Raw genomic sequence first — 24,163 nt, 5'->3', positions numbered from 1 at the left:
ACCATTTGTTGTGGTACAGAGATCTCACATCCCCATTTTTATTTTTTAATGTTTTTAATGTTTAATTTTTTAAATTTATGTCCACAACTACCCACGTGTGGTATTTGTGGAAGAAAGCAGACAAAGACAAACCCGAAACCCGATCCCTGAAAGAGCCAGGAGGCCCTGACAGGCAGTGATCCAAGGGAGAGCCAGTGGTAGAAAAGGTCTGGCCTCCACTAAAGGCTCTCTCGGCCTCGACCGCCCGTCTGGGCTGTGAAGGGAAAGCTACGGCCTGCCAGGCAGCCCGTCACGGGGCACTTCCCCTGTGCTTGCATGTGGTTGCCGAGAGCTGAGGCCCCTGGGCTTGGAGAGGGGAGGCATAAGTGAAAAGGCCTCGGAAAAAGGACTCTGAACCTCTTGCCAGGGAGGAGGGTTGGGGGAGAGGCAAGAGGTCCTGCCAGAGGGAAAGTGGGTCAACCCTGGGGCTGCAAAGAGCCACTTTGGTGCCGTGGTGAAGGCGCCAGGCTAGAAACTGGGAGACCGCGAGTTCCAGTCCCGCCTTGGGCACGAACCAGCCAGTCCCTCTCTCTCAGCCCTAGGAAGGAGGCAAGGGCAAGCCACTTCTGAAATCTTGCCAAGAAAACTGCAGGGCCGGTCCAGGCAGTCGCCAGGAGCCAGCGCTGACTTGAAGGCACCAAAAGAAGGCTGCCTTGTTTACAGACTCCTGCTTTTTCGTAAGTCAGAGGGCAATCCTAACTCTGTTCCCATTTCCAATAAAGGAGAGAGTCAGAAATGAACTGAACCCATGCTTTAAAACGGGTGACGTTCCGAGATCAGTTGGGCCCAGTGCCGATGGCAAAGTGGTGGAAAATGCTTGCGCGGAAGTGCCCGCGGGCAGACCTTACCGACGGATGAGTCGGTCCGCTTTTCCTTGACGAACCAACCAAATCCTGAAGTGTTTAAGAGCCTTTGACGTGCCATCGTTTTCCTTCTCCTAGGCTCAGTGTTGCTTTTCTTGTTCTTTTTAAGGCTATTAACACACTGGAAAACAGAATGCTAATGCTGGATGGGATGCCTGCAGTCAGAGTCAAAACGGAGCTGCTGGAATCAGAACAAGGGGTGAGTGTGACCCTCCCGTTCTTCTCCACCCCGCTGGGGTATTTCTGTTTGCTTAATCGCTGGGAAACTTCCCACAGGCTTCCCCTCCCGATGTGGATGCGCTTGCCACAAACGGCGTGCAATTCTCCACCCAATTTCTTGTCACCCTCAACGTCATCCGGTACAGTGGATGTCCTCTCGACTCTTGCTCTGAAAATGGTCATCTGCAAGCTTGAGGGCAACTGTAGAGGGTGCTCAGGGAAGCTTTCGTTAACTGTTCTGAGAGGAGGAGGAATAAGTCATAGCCACAATTTCACGTGGAGATGCAGTCACTCCAACAACGTCTAGTACTTGTTGGTGAAGAAAGTGAAAAGTGGGAGAGTCTTTTTTCTCTTTAACAATTAGTGTAATATTACTGGTACAAGTTTCCGTGCAACAGTGTAAGTGAAGTTAGCTAAATGGTTAAAAACTCAGAGGAAGAGGCATTCTTTGAGTGACCTTGGAGCTAGTAGACCCTTCCCAGTCGCTCTAACCTTGTCTGGAGAGATTATGAAGATGAAATAAGAGCAGAGCCCAACCCTGCAGTGGTGGTATAGCATATTCTGCAGCCAGAAGCAGAATCCATATTTCCTGATCCCTTCCTTGCCCTGAAAGGGCAGAGCCTTCAAAATGTTTGTTGCACTGCTCAGAGGTGGCTTTGTGCCTCTACTTATTGTCTCTCCTCATGGTGAATTCTGAAGCCGGCACCTTGTTCGATTCTGTGTCCTTGATCTGCCATCATTGTTCCCTTATATCAAAGGGAAGTTAACCAAAGTGAATGCAAGACTGCAGGAGGGAATTGGGTTCCTGGAAAGGTATTCGTGGAGGAGAAGACCAAGCCGTGAGAAGTTTAAAGACCAATAGACCATATATGAATTGGTCTATGAATGTGGTGAAAGCAAAGATGGCTTGCAAGGATAGAAAGTTATGGAGAGGTAGAGTGAAGAGTGTTGGTGTAAACTAGATTTAGCTATGTCTCCTTTTCTTTCCTGGGCTTCATTTCTTTTGGCCACTTCTTTTCACTCTCTTCTGCAATTTGCTTAATATTTCTTGTCCCAAAAGGAAATAACATAGAGGGTACAAATGTGGGTTTTACGTTCATGCTTCCTCTCGCCTATGCTCCGTGAAAGAGGGCCTCAGAGATGAAGCTTGCACGTTCCCTGGAACCTGACCAGTTGTTTTACTTGTCCCAGCACTGCTGACTTGGAGTCTGAAGGCATGCCTCCCTCCCCCCGCAGCACAGATCCTCCAAGACTGCATGGTTGGCTGCAAGAAAAGAAGGCAAAAATTGGAACTGCTAGTGGCGCAAAGAAAACTTGGCATGTTGCATTCTAAAAACATGCCTTGCATTCCACGTGTACATTTCCACCGTCGTAGAGTTATCTAAAAGTGACTACGTGACCCTCCTCTTTTATAAAAGCACGCCCATAACCAATGATAACGTTGCCGTCTTCTGGCGTCTGGGTTGGCTACAGCAGTTGACTGTGTTGAGCCTCAAGGCCTCACATGTCCCCCAAAGTCATGTTATGAATAGCGGGATTTTGTTTCCGCCCTGAAGCTGCTGGTAACGAAGTGAGGCAGCGCAGCCATGAAATACCTCCATTCGCCTTTAATAGGCCCCTGATCTACTTTTCCTGCGCATCTCATAAAGCTTTCCACAATTTGCAGCAATGGCACTGCAGAGTTGTGGCTTGGGTATTGTTCCTTCCTGCTCCACAGAAAGCCAGTCAAGTGTAGATGAGAAGATACCTCCTGTGGCAGATAAAAGGGCTAAATAATCTTGTTTGTATTGTTCATTTTTATTTTGGGCTTTTTTGTTAGGCTTTTAAGTGCCGCTATTTCACTTTACTTTTCTTTGGAGGTCCATATATAAACAATGCTTCCCTCCCATTCCTGCTAGGAGAAGGGAAAGGCAGACCTCCCTTTTGTGCATTATTGACATTTCTTGTTACGTGGCTTACATAAATTATCCTCCAGACCTCTGTCTTTATTTCATGCTTGGAGGGGGAAGTGAGGAGCTGTTTTTTTTGGGGGGGGGATTTCTTTTGGTGCCTTGTTACAGCCAGTGCTGTTTGCTCCAAACTTTGGAGCAGAAGTGGGATAAGGAATGTGTGGATAAATGGACATTTTGGGTTTGGCTAATCCAGAGCAGCCTCTTGGGTTGATTCTGAACTTTTCTCTCAGGCATATGTGAGCCTGTGGGGAACAGGAGGCGTCTCTCGTTGCATCTCCCTTGCTCCATGGTGGAAGTCTCAGAAGGAGCTTTGAAGATAGGCCGGGCAGGTCTCCCTCCAGAGCTAGGGCGGCCAGTTCGAGGCAACTTTGGCTGATTTCAAGAAAGCTAAGCAGGGTCGGAGCTGTTTTGTACGTGGATGAGAGATGACTCATCCTCGTTAGCAGTGCAGATTAGAGTAGGTGGCCAAAAAATGTGTCTTGAAAAAGAGGCAGTGGCAAACATTTCCATATTGTGGCCAAGGAAAGTCTTCCCGGGCCATCAAGGTTGGAGCTGACTTGAGACATCTTGGTCCTTAAGCTGATGTGCAAGTGGGGATAGACTTTGCGTCTGGCAGAGTTTCTGAAACAGATCTAGAGCCCAGCAGAAATGGCCTCTCAGCAGGGCTCAGTTTGGGAATCCTGTGGCCCAAAGCAGGAACCAGGAATTCAGGTGAGAATTCAGTGTCACCTCTAAAGTCTCAACACTTAAAAGTCTCAGTAAAAGAAAAGAAAAAAAGCTTTCTGAAAGATGTCTTGTTTCGCAGATAATATAAATCTTTTCTATCTGTGACATTCCTGTATGAGCACTGATAAGTTGAGAATGCTCTTTATGAAAACTGTTTTTACTTGTGGGTCTGAAATGATTTCCTTTGGCAATCATTCTCCTCCTAAAAAAACCATGTCTCTTCTCTGTCCGAAATTCCAGCCATCAGTAAAGTGGTGAAGGATGCTGCTGAAAGTTGAATAATGATTCAGGACAATGAAGTCCAAACAAACTTTGCAGAGCTGTATAAATAACTCTCAGTAACAACTGACTGATGGGGTGATAATAGGTTTGCTTCTAAGGCAGCTCTCATGCCTTGATGTTAAATGTGACTACTTACAATATGAACCCAGAAAGGTAATACGAAGAAATGTTTCCCTCTGAAAGATGCAAGTAGTTAATGAATACATTTTGGAGCCCGTCACTGCAAGGTGGTTTCTTTAACTACAGATCCTAGGTGCAGGGTTGTGGTCTGTCTGAATGTGAGTGGTGCAAGATCCAGGCCACTGTAGAGCCTATGATTCAGCCACTATTCTGTGGCAGCAGGTATGGCCAAGAAGAAGAATTTTCCATTTCTGTCCCTCTGCCATTTTACAGTATCACCCAATGGATTTTTTTCTGGGATTGAGGGGGATGTCCAAAGAGAGAGAGTTTGGTTGCCACGTGGATGGCTTGGTGTGAGAAGTTCACAGAATACTTTGAATGTAAAGGTTGTTACTATTAGTCATGGTTGGGAATGCAGGTACGCTCAGCAGATCTCTTGGATCCTGGTGCTTCTCGTCTTGAGGTTGTATCAGAGAGAGGATTTCTGGTGAGGCCCAGGAGGTTATCAATGGCTTTTTAAGGGCGTATTGCCACATTTTTAACAGGGGCATGATCAGGCTGCTGGTGAAGAAACCTAATCTGGGCCTAGAGGTTGAAATCAAAACCAGGCTTGTGGCCAGCATCGCATTCCAGGGCAACAGGCATTCTGGACCTATTTATAGCTGGTCTTGGTGACCCTGTTGGAGCAGGGCAGGGTGAACACTGTTGCTTCTCTTGGGCCTTTCTGCAACTTCTGATGAAAGCTGTACAGTAATATAAAATGGAGAAAGGTAAAAGTAGTCCACCCATCAATTGATGTAGTATGTCTTACTGTAGTATGTCTGGAAGGAAACATGTTATATGAAGGTAAGGCTGAAATACATGGTGTTATAACATTACGGCAACTGATCTCAAAAGGCAAAGCAAGGACAGATCTGGTTAGTAGGTGACCACCAGCAACTTCCAGGCCTGTAGCTTAGACTAGAAAGTCATAAAAACATCTTGGTGTCTCCGGTCCAAGTACTCACCAGATCCAACCTTGCTTAGCTTTTCAGGATGAACCACAGTTGGCCGATTGCTCCTCCTTCATAACCATATATGAAAGTTAATAATATCTCGCATATATATGATGATGAAAGCAATGCTTGTCCATAAGAACGGAATCTCCCAAGCAACAAAAATAATTATAATTAGATTGAATTAGACCTCATTATTGAATAATAGGAATTAGACCTACTTCTGCTTGCAAGTGATCCTGAGCATAAATAATAAGTTGTTTTTCTCTGTGACCAATAGTGTCTCGCTGAAAGGCTCTGGCTGGCCTTTCACACAGTCAGTTTGCACCAACAACATGCCCTCCAAAACCCTCTTGCACAGGATGGGATGAGCCAGCGTTGGCTAATCTCAGAAGCTAATCAGGTTTGGCTCTAAGTGGTACAAGGCTGGGTAACCACCTGACAAATCCAAGGTTACAGGATACATGGGACAGTCAGAAAGCAATGGCAAACCACTTCTATAGCCATTTGGATGCTACCACCAGAAGCCAGGTTTGACTTGCAGGTGCCTTTACTTTGATTTACTGGCAATCTCTCCAGGCTATAATCTCAGCTCCCATGGAACAGCCATGAGACAAGGACTGATTTAATCCATATGTCATGCTGACCAGAATAAGTGGCTGGGAAAGGTAATTGATCTTGGGATTCTAGTTCCAAAACATTTCAGTATTCCCTTCTCCATATTTAATAAATACACACTTCACTTTTCCATTTGTGAATGCCCAGATTGGCTAACAAGGTAGCTGTCAGCCATTCAAGGTAGTCCAGACTAGGAAACCAGTGTCATGTAGGTCAGGGCTACTTTTAGTGTAACAGAATCTTGCAGGTCTGAAGGTGCTTCCCCCCTCCTTTCCTTGATCGTCATGTGAACTAGGGAGGGTCTTGTCTGAGACGTTTACTCATGCTACTTTCTGGGTCTGGGATCAGGCCCCTCTTATTCGACTGTTGTCTTTGTAGCGGCTCTTCCTCCTATCCTTCATGGCCATTCCCTTTTTCCTCTACAGTGGCATGGAAAAATAAAGGAGAAATATCTTCAATTATTACGGCTGAAATACACTATAAATGCCCAAATAGCAAACACATTGATCAGTCAAATGAATTTTAAAAAATGCCAATAGAATCAGATGTTTAAGTGGCAGTAAAATATATTTTAAATAGAATGATAGATAGGGAATAGACGTTCATCACGTTGGTGCCACTGAAGAGAAGACCTTCATCTCCATTCCAGGCGAATACACCTTGGATGCAGGTGAGACATATGGGAGGAATTCTGTCCCTGATTTTCAAGCTTATGGCTTCAAGCACCTCTGAAGCGGGAGCACAAAAGCATCCACTGAATGCTGGGCCTACGGAGTTCCCATAGCCAAGCCAATGTCTTCTGGAGATGTTGGAAAGGAAGAGAGAGAAGACACTGAGAAGGTGGCATGTGTGACAGGATCAGAGGAGGAGCTCAGAACCCATGGGACTCATGGGCAGTGGCCCAATGGTGTGTAAGTCCTTTTGTTATTTAATATCAGCAAGGGCAGGTAGGCTTAGGACCTATAGTGAGTGTGCTGTTTTGTAGAGCTTTCCTTGAAGTGTTTTATTGCTGGTTTAAATTAAGCATAGAGAAAACTCTTCAGAGAATTTTGCTCGACTTCCAAAAACTTACAAGACTGCCTTTGAAATTTCTCACATTTCCCTAGACATACTTGAAACAAGTTCTCCCTTCAGCCCGCACACTAATATTTAAATTTGACTGTCTGATTCTTCTATTTCTTTATCATATTTCTGAGTTGTGTGCACACTGATCTGCAGTAGATTTTTACAAAACTGTTTTGTCTTTCTTTAAAATTCTTCAAATTCTCTAATGGCAGAAAGTGAAGAAGAATTAAAGAGCCTCTTGATGAGGTGAAAGAAGAGTGTGTGAAAGCTGGCTTGAAACTCAACATTAAAAAAACTAAGATCATGGCATCTGGACCCATCAATTCCTGGCAAATAGAAGGGGTAGAAATGGAAGCAGTAACAGACTTCATTTATTTGGGCTCCAAGATCACCGCAGACGGAGACTGCAGCCATGAAATTAAGAGACGCTTGCTCCTTGGGAGGAAAGCTATGGCAAACCTAGATAGGATATTAAAAAGCAGAGACGTCACCTTGCCGACAGAGATCCGCATAGTCAAAGCTATGGTTTTTCCAGTAGTAATGTATGGCTGTGAGAGCTGGACCATAAAGAAGGCTGAGCGCCGAAGAATTGATGCCTTTGAACTGTGGTGCTGGAGAAGACTCTTGAGAGTCCCCTGGACTGCTAGGAGGTCAAACCAGTCAATCTTAAAGGAAATCAACCCTGATTGCTCATTGGAAGGATTGATAATGAAGCTCAAGCTCAGATACTTTGGTCACCTAATGCGAAGAGAGGACTCTTTGGAAAAGACCCTGATGCTGGGAAAGATTGAAGGCAAAAGGAGAAGAGGATGGCAGAGAATGAGATGGTTAGATAGCATCACTGAAGCAATGAGCATGAAACTGAGCAAACTCAGGGAGGCAGTGAAGGACGGGAAGGCCTGGCGCAATATGGTTCATGGGGTCACGAAGAGTCGGACACGACTTAACGACTGAACAACAACAACAAAATTCTTCAGAGATTTCTACTGAGAAAGAAGTTCTGTGTTCACTTCATATTCTTGTTTGAGGAAGATTTTGTGATTCTTATTATTTAGTTATTACCACTAATCTAAAATGGAAGCATTTTTCTAGAAATTAACCAGCTGATTTTATTTTTTAATGCTTAATTTTTATTGCTTTAATATAAAAAAGAAATAAAACAACAAAAATTGAAGAAGGAAACAGAAAAAACAGCAACAAAACTATGTTACATGTGAAAACCATTCAGCCCAATTTTTAAACACATCATTAAGCCTTGACTGCACAGAATAATATTGCTATATCATTTCATTACCTCAATAGAGATCTCATTCATATCTGAAAGAATTTACAAGATTGTAAATCTGGGATTATCTTCCTTTTGAACATTGAAGAATATTCTTTTGCACTTCCCACAACCTGCGTGGCTTAGGCTAAACAATGCATTTCATACAGCATGCTTAGTCCAATGGAAATCCTAGTGCCTCTTTCACAGGAAACCCCCATTAGATTATGGTAGTTGGGGATATAAATAGTTAATAAACACACTTTCACTGACGTACTTTTAATAGCAGCGGGAGTTTTGGTCTGCATCCCAACTAAACCTTGCTGAGGAAACAGATTGACTGTGGCCTCATATGTTTATATTAGAATATCTGGCCTGCAAAAATCTCACCAAGGACCAGATGGCAGCAGAGAGATTCAGAAAACTCTTAATTCTTTCCCACCATCTTGTGCAAATCCAGATTTTTGCAGCCCAGATCTGCAAGCCCTACCTACATGTCTCCTGAGTGGTTTTGGAGGGCTGGGGAGTCCTCCAGAATAGACTGGATAGGTAGTAGAAGGCAAAGGGCAAAGGCCATGGCTGGAGAAGCCGGCATGCTATGGGGTGTAATGCCAGCCATTGTGTTCGCAAGGATGCAACCCTAACCCTAAGGCATTTTGAGTGAATAAAAGATGGAAGCTGGGTGGGTTGGTGTGTGGAAGGGGTGTCCTTGGAAGGATCCTCACTAGATTGTTCTTGGATAAATAGGCCTTTGGGGCCCGTTGACCACAGCAGTCATTCCATGTGTTTGCAACATGCTCTCCGCATTCCCAGCGTCCCATTTCAAAAGCAGCTGGGGGTTATTGTAAAGCAATTTCTCAAAAGGGCTGTTGAATAATAAAGAAAAGGGACAAAATACAGCTAGAGTTTGCTTTGAATTGGTGTGTTGGAAAAAGGTGGTCACCTCAATACTTGCTTTTGAAATGTGTTTGTGTATTGAGAATGGCTGCAGAAGAAGGAACAGGGATGACAAAACCTGCCTTCTCTTACTGAGCCTTTGAATTGGGAAACGTCTGGCAAGGAGGGTAACTCCCATGTTCCAGCAGAGTTAGCAATAAATTTCCATGGAGTTTTACGGGACTCCAGATACTTGTGCGCTGAGCTGGAAGCGCTGTGCAAGTGAATACCAGTCACGGCATAGAAAAGAATTTATTGGTGCTCCTTGCAAATGTTTTATTGAACACAAGAGTTTTCAAGCAAGTGAGCACAAGCTTCTTCTCTCTTTTTTTCACCTGGTAAGTTTATAGATAAAAGGGGTTGGATGTGATTACAGGTGGAGCTGATTTAAAGGGATTATCCTGAAGTGAGTTTCTACTTTAAATGGCACTGCTTTTATGGAGGCCCAGTCCTAAAAGATCAACAGTATCAGCAGCAGAAGCCTGAAGTCATTTTGCAAATATAGATACAGCGCGCACACACACACACACACACACACCCTTGTAGAGTGCAACTGCTTCCTTTACCTAAAATTGGATTCCACCAGACCTCAATAAAGACATCATTTTAATAGATGAGATGTATTTGAGGAAGACTCCACCTTAATGTGAAACATATTACATTTCATTAATGAATACTATTCTCTTACCGATATGGACTTGGACTTGGTTATTATTTATGTTTTTCCCCTGGATAGAAACACTGAATAACTAACCTCATCTAAATTCAGGAGCTACATAAGCTGATGTATCTTTTGGAGTGATAAATGAGTCGAGGTCACTTCCACTAGTTCTTTGGAGGTGAAATATAATTTTTCAGTATTTCCTTTAATTAAGGGATGCATCACCAACACGATTCCTTTAGTGAAACTGTCAAAACAAATTTTAATTTGTGGTATGCAAAATGCCACATGATGATTCATCATTGTGAGGAAATAAAATGGAATATGAAATGAGCAGGCTAGGAGGAGGCTGCCAGTTACTGTTTGGGGAGTCAGTTTTGGCCCTACGGATGGCATAGAGGGTTTTACAACTGGCTCTGTGGCGAGACCCTCATCTCGTAGTTCCCTCAGTTGTGCTGGGAACAGGTGAGAAGGGAACCTTGGCTGTGATCTGGTTGCTGACACAGATGACTTCTTGTCACTCATCAAATTGCCACACGACTCCAAACTGCACTGCAGAATTTCCTCAGGAGAGATCAAGATGATGGGATAGACCTCTAGTTGTGCTCGAGATATAATTTAATTGAAACTACAGAAGCTGGGAATGGTTGTTCAAAGGGGTGGGCAGACTGGGAACAGCTCTTTCTTTGGATCTTGTATAGAGCGGACTAGGGAGGAACCTGTTGCTCTGGCAGAAAAACAGTCTTCCTAAGGAGGCATCTCCGTAATTGGGACTTCAGGATCAGACAGGTAGACAAAGAAGAGATGGGCTGTCTCGTCCCCACTCTTTCGCCTTCTTTTCTTTTCTCCACGAAGAGGGTCTGCCACAGCTAACAATTCTCACCCACATTTGGTTGGTAGAGCTTTACCTGGTGGAAAGTTTGGCCACGGCAGCTGAGTGGAGACCATTCCTTACTTTCTGATGCCCCTTTAACCCTGGAGCACGGACACAGCTCAGCCTCCACAGTCTGGATTTTCAGGCAGGGAATTTGGGCAGCTAATGTGCCATTCTAAGGAGACTGCTGCAAACCTGTCAGCAAGGCACAAGCACCAATGCTTTCTCCTGAACCAGTTTCCCGGAGCGTCCTCCTCCATCCACCTGTGCTTCAATAGAAACCAGCTCATAGTTCACTGTATCCCCATCCCAAAATTGCAGGATGACAGTCATGACTGCAGGGCAGGAGGAAAGTGGGGTACCTGTTTCCGGCTTTAGGTCTCACTAGTAAGCTTCGGAGGCTTAGGCTGGAATTTGACTCAGTTTACCTTCTAAAGACAGCTGCTCCTACTCCTTTGCACAAAGTACATTATAATATGAGCTGATTCTCTCAGGAGACCCTCCTTAAATTTGACTGACCCCTCCTCCACAAAAAGGAGTGTTAGACACAACACTTCTCCACCTCTGTTGGGGTATTTTTAACATTTAGAGCCAGTTTGGTCAGTGGTGAAGGCCCCAGACTAGAAAGCAGGAGACGGTGAGTTCTAATCCTGCCTTAGGCATGAAAGCTGGCTGGGGGACTTTGGGCCAGTCCCCCTCTCTCAGCCCAGCTCACCCCACAAGGTGGTTGTTGTGGGGAAAACAGGATGAGGAAGGAGTATTAGGTATGTTCACCGCCTTGAGTTAAATATGAAAATAATAAATGTGGGATTAAAAAATCTAAAAAAAAAAAATTCCTAGGACAACCCTCCATTCTGAAAAGAACATTATTTGGAGCTGGGAAAGGAGTTTTCCTTTCAAGTCAGGATAGTGTCTGCTTTGGGTGTGTCCTCTGCAGCAATTTAATTCCTTGATTTCTATGGAGACCATCTGAAGTGACTGTGAAGAATTACAATGTCGCCAGCCATCATTTTACCTGCCCTGTTTAAGAGAATACCTGGAAACCTCTTCAAGCTCTTAATTATTGTCTAAAAATGGGCTTGTTTATTCTTCTCTTCCAGGGTGAGTCTTAAGTTGATCTGCAAAGTGAATGTACAGAGAATTGAGAGGTGTAAACGTTTCAAATTCAAGACTTCTGGTTCAAAACACACTGCTGTTTAGAGCGTAAAATTGTCTGTTTTAAGTATTTTGACCTTTAAGGGGGAAGCGTGTTCCACACTGAAAACGTTTCAAGCTCAAAGTTCTTCTAAAATGGTTGAAATGGCTTGTTTTGTGCTTCAATTGGTCTGTTTTTCATTCAAACTGGGATGCTTTGAAATCAAATCAGATTCAAAACATTTCATGCACGCCTGAGAGGGAACATAAAAGTAGGTTCCTATAGCTGAAGCAGAATATGAAGAACCTTGAATGGGGAGGTGTGATGTGTGACCTTCAGTGAAACCTTAATCTATTCCTTTGAAAATCATGGAAAAACATGGAGAGGCAAATGAATGTAATACTCATGTTGACATCTTTTAAGACTGCAAAATAGTTTACATGAAAAGAGCTGCAAATTAGGATTGGATTAGGTGACCTCTTTTTGGAACAGTCTGTTTCTGAATTGATTGTCCAGGCTTCCCTCTTCTGCAATTCCAGTTTCTAAAAGAATGATGTTCTTTTAATAGTGCAAGTATCAAAGCGCTATCATAATAGTGCTTGAAAAATATGTCCTCGCCATTTCCGAGTGGCCATGGTGACAGTAATCCAGTTTCTGTTTCCTTCCGAGCAATCTGTTCTTTTTCAGGTACCTTTGATCCTTGTAAGGTATTTAATTGGGATGAGTTTGAAATCATGTAACTCAAACGTTGCGCGGAGTTACAAAGGCTGTGCAGTTTGGGGACCTGTGTCCTTAACTGTGAGTGCCTCAAACTGCAGAGCTGTTCGGGGCAAGATGCTGCTGAAGGAAGTTGCCTGCTGCCCCTGACATCTCCGGATTTTTCTGACTGCTTCCCTGCTGGGCTGGTTGCAGCCCCAGAGCCCTGGACAAGGAACGAAGCCTCGTCTCTGCAGCCTGGTCTCTCTCCTTCCCACGTCCGCCCCGTTTCTGCCTCGCCTCTCCTTCCCCCTGTCTGTCAGCCCAGGCCTCTTCTAGCCTGCTGCTCCTGCCATTGGCCCAACTTCCTTTTCTTCCCCTTTTCCTTCTGCCATTTTGCCTCCTCTTCAGCCTCCCTCCACTTTCTCCTCTTCTTCGTGGGGATGGAAACGTCCAGAGGTGTGCCCCGTTTCCAGGCAGAAATTTCCGAAGTCAGAACAGCCCATCTGAGCGTCACAATAGGCCTTTCAGGAGTGGAATAGCCAGTCCAGGGCCTTCTAACAGCTGCCGCACTGAAGCTGGCAAGGTGACAGGAACAAAGTCTCTCTAATGCACCATCTGTTACGAGCAAGGACAAGAGGCAAGGTCGGGGGAGTCCTGGAACTTGCCCAATCAAGTAGGGTGGAAGGAAAGTCATTTTCTGCCATGACCGAGGATCCATGCTTTCTGACTTCTTCCCGAGTCCCCAAGCTGCCAGTCATCCCACCCGCTCTTGTTGGGAAAATCCTCTCCTCTCTTCATCTTTCTTTTGCTCTGCTTCTTCCTGTGGCCCCACCACTCCTGCTTGTCTTCTACCTTCCTGCCCTCTGATGGCCTTCGGACTCCTTCATGTTCCAGCTTTCTTGATTATCTTGAGAGCAATTCCTTTAAAACCTACTCTTTTGTCCTTTACCATAATACCTTTAAAGTATTCTATACCACCTAGAAAACTCTAGAAATTACAAATTTATTATTTACAATAAATAAATAAGATTCGAAACAATGCTTGTACTTTAATGAAAAGCAGTTTATTTCAGAGTAGGTAGAGAAGCAGAGCCTTCAGATCAGCGTGGACCTTTTTTGAAGCAAGTGAGGATACATTTTTATTGATGGAAAAACAAGGGAAGTAATTTGAAAATATTTATAGTGCAGGTAAGGGCCTTAATGAAACTGCATTAATTAATTGCCAACCCACATTTTCAGTCTGGCTCCCAACAACTTCTGGGACTGCCACTGCACGTTACGGGACACAGAAGATACCCTCAGAGGACCCGTTCTCCTTATATGCTACAACACTAAACTCTAAGCCCTTATCTGAATTTAACCTTAGTGCTGTACTTTCCTTCAAATGCATCTGCCTAGACCGTTGATTTAAGCATCTGTATAGTCCCATTATACATCACTGGTAGATGAAAAAAATTGAATCTAGAATATTGGATTTTTAAAATCTGATTTCCAACCAAATAAAAATATTGTATGCACCTCTTTTATGTGTGTTTTATGTAGCTTTTTAAATGAATAAGCACATTTTCAGTTAGAGCTCTGGGAAACAGTTTCCTTGTTATATAGGAAGGCTGTGTGGGACTCTCAGTGGAATATGAGATGTGGCACCACTCACATTTTTCTGTCTGAGGAAAAGTGCACGTGCTAAAGAGTTGTACAAGTGGGAGGAGTTCCAGATCCTGAGCCCTTTCTTGAGCGTCATTTTCTTCTCCATGTCGGTATCAGCTAAGTAAGCATGAAGCTGTCCTTGAACAATATAGGGCTTGGGTCGGCATCTGCATGAGCTGTCAGATCCTCCCAGGACTCCTGTGTCATCATAGGACTTCCTTTTGGCCCTCACTGCATCTGTTAACCTTTCCATGAAACAGAACCTGGAGAAGAAAAGGGACGGTCCTTATGGCTTTTATGATTTACTGCATGCTTCCTCTGCTAGGACTATGGCTCTCCTAGGACACTGACAATCCTGGGAGAAAGTGTCAAAGATGTTGTGATCCGGTGGTCTTCCGGAGGCTGGCATCTGAAATTCCTACAGACCTTTTCCACAGTGCCTGCCAACTTCCACTTTCACGTTTTAAGATTCTCCAGTTTAGAAAAAGTGAAGTAGGAAGCTAGTGTGTTGCAAACCAACTGACCATGTTAGACGTAGTCTTTATTTCTGAGAATGCTTCTGGCTGGCATATGCATTAGAAAATTAAAATAATCAGGATTTTGTTTCTTGGACATGTATCTGTCCAGAAAAAAGAAAAAGAAAGAAAAAGGCACACAAAAGTAGCAGAGAATATTTGGGGGTGGAGAAAGTCTCTAGTTTGCTTTCAGGTCTATTGATATTTTTTGCTGGCAGTGCTTACCTGGCAGCCATTTTGTGCATATCTTCATGACATGGGCTCAAAACTTCCAATGTGAACATGGGTCTTAAAAGTTTGGATCTTGCATGTGTGCTGAGACATTTATGTGCTAGTGTAACGACTCTATTCGCCTCATTCCACCTTGTAGTTGCTCTTGGAGAAGGAAAGGAATTTATCAACGTAACTCAGGTTTCATAGGCTATAAAAGAATCAGACAAGGCAAACTTGTTTTCTGTGGTTGCTGCGCTTCTCTTGTGTGGTATCTAGTTCCAAACTTGGACAAGAAAACCATGAAACTTTCGTGTGTTCCTTCCCCAAATAATGTCCCTGAATGTTTGGAAGGTGGTAGATCTTATTTCCAAATATTGGATTTTTTCCATCTGGTGTCCTCTGAATATCTTGAGTTTCAACTCCCAGGTATCTCTGCTGTCCAGAAATTTTGCAAGTTGAAGTTTTGAGAGGTTCAGGGCAGCGAATTGGGTAAAGCAGATATATTAAACGAGGTGGTATCTCAGAGCAATTGGATTGTCATATAGATTGCTGTCATTTGTGATCTGTATACTCCTTAATTCTGTTCCTTTTGTATATTGAGTTTCTTCCTCATCGCAAGGTGAGAATGAAAATTGATTTAAATCTTTAACTCCCATTGCCTTTTTGCAGTTATTTTATAGCTGAAGTGCTCGGACTGCTTGCATTGTATTAGATTTGGATTAGGTTAAAATGAAAGATTGCTCCCTTGAGGAGGAAGAAAAGTTGCAGTGTACAAGGCCAGTTGAGGAAGAAGCTTTTTTCCTGTGTGGGAAACTAGCAAAGGTACAAATTGGGGGCACCATTTGACCATGGATGTGTGTGGTCTTTCCCTAATTAATGCCAAAATCTTTAGGGGAGTCATGCAGAATAACCTTTCCCTCGTTAATTGTCAGAGAAGAAAGGAATGGGGGAAACCATTCTGCTGTTGTCAAGATTTTCCTGAAACAAAGAGGGGCAGAATTATGCCTGCTGGGGGTTGTCTTGGAGGCTTTGATTAGCAGCAGAGACCAATTTTTTCATCAAAGGCCGGGTAAATTGTAAACCACACTGAAAGTCTCTTGTCATCAGTGTTCTGGAAAACTGTATTATAAGCAAGTGTCATTTTCATTTAAGGTGATTCTTGGCTGTCATTAGACACCCCACCCCTAAAAGAAAATCCGAATGCACAAATAATTTCAAAATAAACTGGAAACACTATTGCACTCAGTCAAGATAATTAGCCACTGAAGTCAAAGAATCCATATTTCTCATTGACTTGTTGGCATCCACTTTAACATATCCCAGTTATTGCAGGAGGTACGTAGACGTAGAAGGCTGTCAGCGTAGAGTCTCTGCAGAATTTTTTCTCTTAACAGCTGGTGGCTCTTAACAAGAAGCCATAAACGTTCCTCTTTAAATAAGAGATCAGCCTTGTTGTTTCATTTCTTTGATGATTAAAGAGTCTTTTATTGAAATTGTTACACCAAAAAGAATACAAAAGGAAATGGAAAAGTTAATTTGTTCTCCAGGTGCTGACCAAGTATCATGTGGTAATGAAGTGTGACCTGTAAGGGACTATAGATATCTGGTCTTGCTAATTCAAGGTGACAAATAGCTTGTCACTGTCTGCATTTTTAAAATGGATATTCGTGTGAAACAGCTATTTTTTAAAGTTTTTTTTTAGGCATGATTTGATTGTAGCTATAAACCAAATTGCTTTGCTTTAGGTTTAAAAACTTAGAAAGACAAAAAAGGAGAGATTAGTGAATGAAACCTTCCAGTCTTCATTGCATGCTATTCTTCCATTCATGCTACTCAACCAATGTTGCATTAAGCAAAATCTAGAAAACATATTTTGCATAAAAATAATTAATGTGTGACTTGGAAAGCTTGGCACACTTGCAAGCAAGCAAGCGGGAGGGAGGGAGGGAGGGAGGGAGGAGGAAAGTTTAACAGGAAGATGTCCAGACATACAGAGTCTGGATGGCCAAACTAGGCACACAAAGGCAAGGCGGGAAAGGCCAACTATCAGATCAAGAACCTGGTGTGAAAATGCTCAGTGTTAAGTAGCAATTTCTACCTCTTTCATTTCACACAGATTCCTTGCAGCAGATGCTCACCAAGTGGTCATGGCTGATCTCAGAAAAGGCCGAGCAGTATCAGCCCTGGTTTGTACTGGAGTGGGCACCGTTGGGGAATCCCAGGGCTGTAGGCTAAACATCCCCAAGGAAGGCAGTGACAGACCACTTCCAAGGCACAGAATGGGTGTGTCCACACCATCCCCAGAGGCCAAGCTCACCTCAAAGGAGGCTTGGACTTTGTAGGCTACAGCCAGAGTAGATGTCTCGCTCTTCAGGAGTAGCGGCACCAGGGACTGATTTTGGACAAAGTCAACAGGCATCTCTCATTCTACTGGCACAGACATCCTCCCAGTCCCTGTTTGTTTTTTGGCTAACATATTCTAAAATTTGATGCTCTACCACATTTGAGTGCTCAGCAGCTTCTTCCAAGAGCAAAAAGGGCTCATTGGATCATCTCAGAAGTCATTCAGGTGTAAGGTCTTCAAGACAACCTGCTCCTCGTTCAAAGCAAGAGTTTCACACACAATGCAGAGGATGTTGAGCTCAAAATGGGGTGTTTGGAATTTGAGTCATCTCTCACACCCCATATTGTGGGGCTGTAGCAGAGGACGTGCTGTGCACCAGCCTCAAATTCAGACCCCGTGCCCGGTTTCCTTCTCGTGTGGAAGAACTCAAAGCGGAACACCTCCCTGTATTCTTGCGAAGCACAAGAGAGCCCAGAAATGCCTTCCGCTATTCCATCATTATATCTTTAGCCAAGGTTGAGGTCACAGAGGCAGATCAGGTAGCAATATATTTACACAGCTCATCATTTATTTATTTGTTGAGAAATTTTATATGCCACCCATCCCCTTAACGGCTTTGAGAGGCTTACGAAGAAACGATAAAAACATCCATAAAAACAACATTAAGAACATAAGAGATATAAAGCACACACTAAAACAATAACATTAAAAGGCCTGGGTAAATAAATATGTTTTTAAACCTTGTCCGAAACGGTAGGAAGCCTCTTCTGCTGCAGAAAAAAAAGTGTTTGCTGTCGCTGCTAGATTATTCATGGCAAAACATCCCAGAGGTTTTCCATTGAAGACCTGGAGGTGGGGCATCGTGTGCAGGAGGAGGCAGCACCGCGGGTCGTTTGTACAACTGGGGGAACTCCTTGAATCGAGTGCCCAAGTAGTTCTTCGTTGGCTGGAATCTGCTGCCAATCACGCTTCCAGGAGTGGCGCTTGCTAGAGCAGGTCTTCTGAAGGCAGGCAGGGCAGATTTAGGATCCACGAGATTAGATCCTGCTCAGCTCCTCTGAAAGAGGCCCGTCAACTACTCCAGATGGTAGCAAGCTTAAGAAAGTCCCTTTTCCATATAACAAGCCCGTTGATGTTCCCCTATGGAGAAAAACCACTGTCCCCATCTTCAGCCTTGGCTGATGCGGCAGACAGGACTGGAGCTGAGGCGGTAAATCTGAGATTATCACTCCTCAAACCCCCCCCCCCCAATTTAGGACTGCTGTTCTACTGTATGCCAAGAGCAAAGCGCTGTAAGGTCGTTTTCTGATGTAGTCGTCGTTTTGTTTTACCGGTATGAATGAATATAAATAGTAATTAAACTAAAAAGGTATGTTGGAAGTTTTTTTCTTGTGCTGTGCACAAGTTTGTTTTTCCAATAAACAGTACCAAGTTTTTATAACCCAAAGAGATACATCAGAAGTATGTTAGCTGGGCTGGTAATTCATAAGACAAACAGAAGAGCTGCAAAAGTCTTCTTCCTGCAGATGTGCAGGTATTACCACTGCACCGCATTCCATGGTAGACCTCGAGATATCCGAGGATTGGTATTTTGATGGATTGGCCATATAGCGATGGCCCTTTTTCTTATTGAATCAGTTCCAGATCATATATGACAATAGTTTGGGGCATTGTTTTATAATTATTGAGGTGTCAAAGAAGTTCAATGTTACAGTGTATTCTGGGAAGAGCAAAAGCAATCTTTTTTTTTAATTGACGCAACCGTTTTCAAAACCACCAACGGAAGATACCTTGTTGTATGGATCTGGGAGCCCCAAAATGATTCATGGCTTAATCTTGCACTTAACAGAGTTTGAGGTAAAAATTTTCTTAAACACCCCATTCATACCTTACCCCACTATGATGTTGGCTCTCCAGGTTGGTGCTCCTGCAGAGTGAATTTTAACCTAAAGTAATGTGAATGCCATACAAATTAGCACTGGGAGATACCTGCTAAGTACGCATATGACGTAAGTCAATCAAACCTATATTTGACGTGTATCTCCCAGTGTTAATCAACAAATAACTGATTCGAGGCTTTACTTTGCTTCCATCATGATCACTAAAGAAAGTTCAATTCTGCCTCTGAGATTCCAAATTTTATTTCTGATTAAGCAAAATAATCAGGTGATTGCAAATGTACTACTTTCAAATTATGCTTAAATATCCACAGAAGAATCCAAGTTTCTTCATACCCTTATATCTTTTTTAAGCATAGAGTGACTGCAGTGCTCATTTTAGAAAGCTAAGGTTGATTTCTGTGAACATCAGGTAAAATTTATCCCTATTGCCTCTGAATTTCTGCTTGAATTTTCTAGGGAATACAGTAGATTTGGATGGCCTAATCTTTCTAGCTGCAAGACAAAGTGAATTGCTAAATGCAGCCGTCTCTTTTCAGGGAATTTAAATGGCACACTAGAATATTGATTACTTCAGTTAATCTGTGCTGGATTTCAAAGATTTGGGGGAAAATGGAATACTGGTGTATTTTATATAAGGAATCCTAGAAGGCGAGAGACCAGGCTTTTAAGGGAGGGAGAGAAAAAATATACCTTACATTTGATAAACGGAGAAACTGAAAAATAGAAATAGTGCTTATAATGGAGGTTTATTCTAATTTAAAAACTGGCATGGTTGCTTTACAAAGGAATACTGTAACAGCAGTGCTGAGGCAACCTCTCATCTCTCAGCACCGTAAATTCTACTGATCAGCTTCAGTAGGTTTCCAGAGGTGACAAGCCAGGCAAATGCTGCACTGGAAGTACATCTCTTTTACGTACCTGGAGGCAGAAGGGCTGGAAAGGAAAACAGGCACTGCCAAGACATCGCCCGGCCCCTCGTGCGCTGGGCTCAGAAGGTTTTACCTGAGCTGTGCCAGGACTGGTCTTTCATGGAGGCCAGAGCAAACTGATAACAGTTTTGCTGGAAAGTCTTCTGGTGCCATCAAGCCAGCTGCATAAAATTACAAATGCTTAGGTTGATCTCTTCTGTGTGGGGTCTCGAGAGAGAGGGAGAGCGAGAGAATTTCCTGGAATATACAACCAACAGCTGTTGTGCTATTCAACACAGAAAATGGAGGCTGCCACCCACACATGACCCCCGCAACAGACCATTTGTAGCTCCTGACATCTTTGACTGATTTCTGTCTGAACCTACTTCTTCCTCCTCCTCCCTGTTCCATCCATAGTCCTCAGATCTTCAGGACTTCTTCTCCAGGGGTTCTTGTACATCAGAGTGAAGACACTGGCCTTATGCCTTCAGAGACCTCTAATATTTAGCCCAGAAGTAGGCAAGAAAGACAACTTTTGCCTTCAAGTTTCTCTGCCAGGCTCTGTCACAGGACCAAACATTTGTTAATTTGGGACCCAGATCATATGATTTCTGGCATATATTGGCTACGCCAGCAGCTTGCCTTCCATATTGTTCAACTTGACTTTATGATAGTTAAGGGCTATAATGTCTGCCTTGATTCTATAATGCAGTAGATTGGTGCTGGCTATAGAATTCAAATTCCAGAAAAGTATCATTTTTTTCATTATGTTTTGGTTTTTCAAGCTATTTTCTAGCTTTTAGATATAATTTACTGAGTGACTGACTGTGATGCTTGCTGAAATTTCAGAAGCCAGGATGTGACTGAAATGGAGCTGTTGGGACATTTTTACAGTGGCCTTGCTCTTTAGTGGTTCGCAAAATCAGGATAAATTATGCATGATAGAATGTGCAAATTTGCTTAATTTGAATAATTTAAGGAGTGTGGAACTTTAGTTTTCCTTGCCAAAGAATTTGGAGTGCTTAAAAAAAAAACACTGTCAAATATATATCTTTCTAACTCGTTTTAAGTTCCTTTGCTTAGTTTTGTAAATATGGTTCAGCATCACTGAAATGTACTGTATAAAACACTGTAAATAAATAAAAATAAATGGAAAGTATAAATTAACTACAATCTACCATGTTCATAAGCAATTTATTTATTTATTTATTTATTTATTTATTTATTTATTTATTTAAACTATTGTACCAATGTGATGCATATGCCTAGATGTTTCTTGCGTTTTATAGATTCTGGGTAAGAAATACTTTTTTTGCCAGTCTCCCTCACTGTAGATAAACACAGAAAATGTTATGTGCCCCAGAGGAATTTGCGGCGAGACTCATGGAAATGATGATTCCTCTGCTTAGGACACTGGAGGCTGCAGAGATTCTTTCGCTGCTGTCCTCCAGCCTCAGGAAGCAGGCTTGGCTGGGTGATTCTCTAACGTCATCTAGGATCCTAAGGGCCACACATGTGATTGGGGAGGGTCATCAGAAGAGGGTCACTGCCCAAAAATACACTTTGGACAATTACTTTCTCCAGCAGGGCCTCTCTTCTTATATATTTTGAGTCTTAGCAATTTTTCTAACCTCCTTAAGCTCACAGTTGTGTTTCTGTTGCCTTTTTAATGTTATTGCTATTGTTTGAGTACGTTCTGCTTCTTTTTTGTACTGTTTAATTTATAAGGCCCTGGTCATGTTTTCCTTTAACGTATTGGAAAGCCTTCCATGGTTGTCTACCTAGGCCTGCCCACATTGATTACTGAGTGTGGCAAAAAAGTTCCTGAGGGAATCACATTTCCCACAACCAACCCTTGGATCAAGGCCAGAGAGTGGCTCCTTTGGACTCCAGAAGTGCAGGACTGGCCAACCATACTGCATGCACACTTATGGCCTATATGATATTTACAGAGAATGGTAGCTGAGTTCTTCTCCTGTTCATAACAGAACTCACTGTTGCATCTCAAAATCTGCGTAATGACATTTAAAAAAAAACTTTTACGTGGAGATGTGATAAATTGTCCCCCAGGGGTCTAAAGCAGTAAGTAGACTCCTACATCATTGCTAGAGTATATGCAACACCACATTGTTCCCCGTGTTGTCAGAGCTTGTCTGAGTCTGTTCTGATGAGGTGGAAAGAACCCGAGTAAAAGTGAGCATCTCCTTTCGAAAGGCAGATTGAGGCGGAGATGCATTGGAAGTCACTGCTGGTATGTGAGCACATCTGTGGAGGAGGTAGAGGGAAAACATGACCTTGAAGAAGAGCTCATTTGTCCCTACAAACAACATGCCAAATCAGTAGAACTTTGGTGACCCATTAACTGTCTTGAAGTGTGTCGGATGCCTGCACTGACATTGTTGAAGATGTAAAAGATCAGGCTAAAATGTCACTGGAGCTGTGGCTGAGATGTGTGACTTGGTTTAATGTGAATTGGAAACAAAATTGGCTTCATTATACAATCAGCAAATGTTCATGGCCGTGAACATTTCTGGAATAAATAATCTCTGGCTTTTGTGGAATGGTTCCTTTTGACTTAGTAGTACCAGCGGTGAGACAATATGCTTCTTTTCAAATCTAGCAGAAGAGTTCTGTATTCATGTACTGTATATAAAGAGAAAGCAGATCAGTGCTCAAAAACATTCTCCTCTGTGAAATACAGCTTCTCTCAAACCTGCAGATCCAGAGTTGACAACAACGGGAGATAAATCCCTTTTTTCCCTATTAACCATTTTGTTCCCTTTTAGCCAGTTTCAGTACTCTCTGCTATCTGGAATAAACACAGAGTTCATCTGATCAGAGAGGATAATGAGGCTCCCCTCCTTCGATTCCTTGGCACAGAAGACCCAAATGTTTTCAATGCCAAAGGCTGCTCAGAAACAAATGATGCATTTGTGCCCAATTCGTTGAAGAACAGAATGATGAGGCTTGGAGCAGTATATTTGTAACAGGAAAATATTACATTTTGTCCAAAGCACATGGCTTTAACCCTTGGGAGATATGCAGCAAGCAGTAACTGAAGCCATTGGGTTTTGAAATTCCTGGGTGGCCATTCCATGGACTTCCTGTTGTTATGAGGCCTGGGTCTCCATGGGTGGGGACGTGTCTTGGTTTAGCACAGATACGCCTCTAGTTCAGTTCACCGGAAGGGCATGAAGGAGGAGGTCAAATCCGCAAGCTGAAGAAACCTAAGCAGAAATTCAGCCACTCAAGTTTTCCACTTCCCTTCCAAGGGGCCCAGATTGCTCTTTACTGGGCAACCATATTTTATTCACAAAATAACATTTGAAGTTCAGTGAAATTCAGCAGAACATGGCAGTTCAAGTCCACAATGTTCTGTTGGCAGAATTCTAGCTCTTTTTTAATTGAATTGGACAGTTCAGTGGATTTCATGTGGGCCAATGGTTGGCATCCGTATAAGCCAGACCCCCTTTGCTGTTTGTGAGCTTGATTTAAGCACCTCCAGATGCTTAATCACCCCTGGCTCAGAAGTCTTTATGCTCATAGAGACCATGTTTGTCACAGGCATGTGTGAATGTCTCCTGGTCACAAACATAGTCAGCCAGGACAATGTTGTGGTTAAGGCATGGAACTTGGACGGGTGAGGCTGCAGAGTTAGCCGGGTGATTTTGGATCAGTCCTTCTCCCTCAGCAACAGCCTGCGGAATAAAACGAAGGAAGGCCCCTTCCCGTGTATTTTGGAGCTTGGTTCCCAGGAAAAGGAGGGATACAGATGCCGTTAATAAGTCAGCTAAATAGATAAATATCCTGAAAGAGGCTTGAGTCAGGATTGCTGGTGTAATATTGTTGAATCATTTAAGTCCTCTTGCCATTCTGCTTGTTTCGTTGTCTGTAAAAACAGCATGTTTATAATCATTAATGTGTAGGTAGAAGACTTACAAAAGCATCTATCTGCTGTTGGTGTAGCCATTTCCAGGGCAGACTCGTCCTGACCTTGAAAGCAGGATGCCAGTTGCCCGGCCACCCAACTTAGCTGCAAAAAGTGGCTCTTTCTCCTGCAGGTTGAACATGTCCGTCCCATTTGGTAGGTAGAAAAAGAAATGAATCATCCTGCAAAGTTGCTGTTGCGCTCTTAGAGTGGGCAAAGACTGAGTCAGCATATTTCTGTTGTTCTGGATAAATGTTTA

General features: G+C 43.1%; 1 protein-coding gene across 11 annotated transcripts in view; it reads left to right on the top strand.

The window, feature by feature from the left end:
• Positions 1 to 24,163, top strand: part of KLF12 (KLF transcription factor 12) — a 171,210-nt gene that overhangs the window by 64,237 nt on the left and 82,810 nt on the right. For 9 of the 11 annotated variants that reach the window (XM_088139532.1, XM_088139536.1, XM_088139538.1 and 6 more), the window contains exon 2: positions 1,012 to 1,101. In XM_088139532.1, coding sequence (XP_087995658.1) covers positions 1,036 to 1,101 — 66 coding nt within the window. In that variant the 5' untranslated portion in view covers positions 1,012 to 1,035. Of the gene's footprint in view, positions 1 to 5; positions 717 to 1,011; positions 1,102 to 24,163 lie in introns of those variants that run through there. The other 2 variants (XM_088139534.1, XM_025163273.2) reach the window with 2 other exon arrangements.

The sequence above is a fragment of the Python bivittatus genome, unplaced genomic scaffold, assembly GCF_059951505.1.
Source record: "Python bivittatus isolate LINGU-HERP-01145 unplaced genomic scaffold, Pbiv_v1 ctg000210_np1212, whole genome shotgun sequence".
NCBI lineage: Eukaryota > Metazoa > Chordata > Lepidosauria > Squamata > Pythonidae > Python > Python bivittatus.
Note: the sequence above shows the minus strand (reverse complement) of the source record. Positions and strands in the feature narration are given on the sequence as shown.